We start from the raw sequence: 684 nt of genomic DNA on the forward strand, positions 1-684 counted from the left end.
TTTAATTACCCTATTTTGGAATAGTTAATGTCGTCTTATGAGTTTTTTTTTCTCGTTGGGATAGCTGTAGTAAAAGCAACAAACCAAAGTCGTGCGCTCTAACTCTTTCTTAAGCCCGTGCAACCACATTCCAGAAGATGACAATTCCTATCGATATGCGTTGGAGATCGATTTTGCTGACCTATATCTACGATATTGACGTAAGTGTTGTTGCTTCCGATATGGGGGGTCTCAACGCGGTCTATTTCTCGTTGGGGTTAACTGTTTCGTCGTAAAGGTAATGTGATGCTGAACATGCGAGTTAAAAAAGAAGATACGATAGCCGACAGAGATCATTAAGGTCGCCGAAGGTGTCGTCGAGGCAAACTAATGCTTCTATATTGAAGAGCTTCAAGTCTCTATCCAGTCTACATTTCCATTATTACTAAACGAGAGAGAGAGAGAGAGAATTCCCGCTGAAATCGACACTTACTTGCCGAATTCGTCGTTGTGTGAGAAATCAAAGGTAATGGGAAGTTCAAGCGTTGTTCTACAATTCGTTTATGACTACCCAACCTTAAGGTGGAGCTGGACTTGCAAGCTGCCGGGCAATGGCTCCCGTTGTTGCGCTAGCACACGTAGCAAATTAGAAAAGCATCCCGCTTCGAATCAGAATAGACCTTAGTTACTTACCGATTGGCTCGT

General features: G+C 42.8%; 1 protein-coding gene across 1 annotated transcript; it reads right to left on the reverse strand.

Moving 5' to 3' along the window:
- Positions 1 to 241: 241 nt before the first annotated feature.
- PPTG_24806 (hypothetical protein) lies at positions 242 to 608 on the reverse strand (the record flags this gene model as incomplete). Its single annotated transcript, XM_008918603.1, has 2 exons — positions 242 to 288; positions 473 to 608. Coding segments are annotated over 2 exons (183 nt in total), but the record flags the coding sequence as incomplete, so codon positions are not given.
- Between the last annotated feature and the right edge of the window lie 76 nt (positions 609 to 684).

Source organism: Phytophthora parasitica (assembly GCF_000247585.1).
Source record: "Phytophthora parasitica INRA-310 unplaced genomic scaffold supercont2.240, whole genome shotgun sequence".
Taxonomy (NCBI): Eukaryota; Oomycota; class Peronosporomycetes; order Peronosporales; family Peronosporaceae; genus Phytophthora; species Phytophthora nicotianae.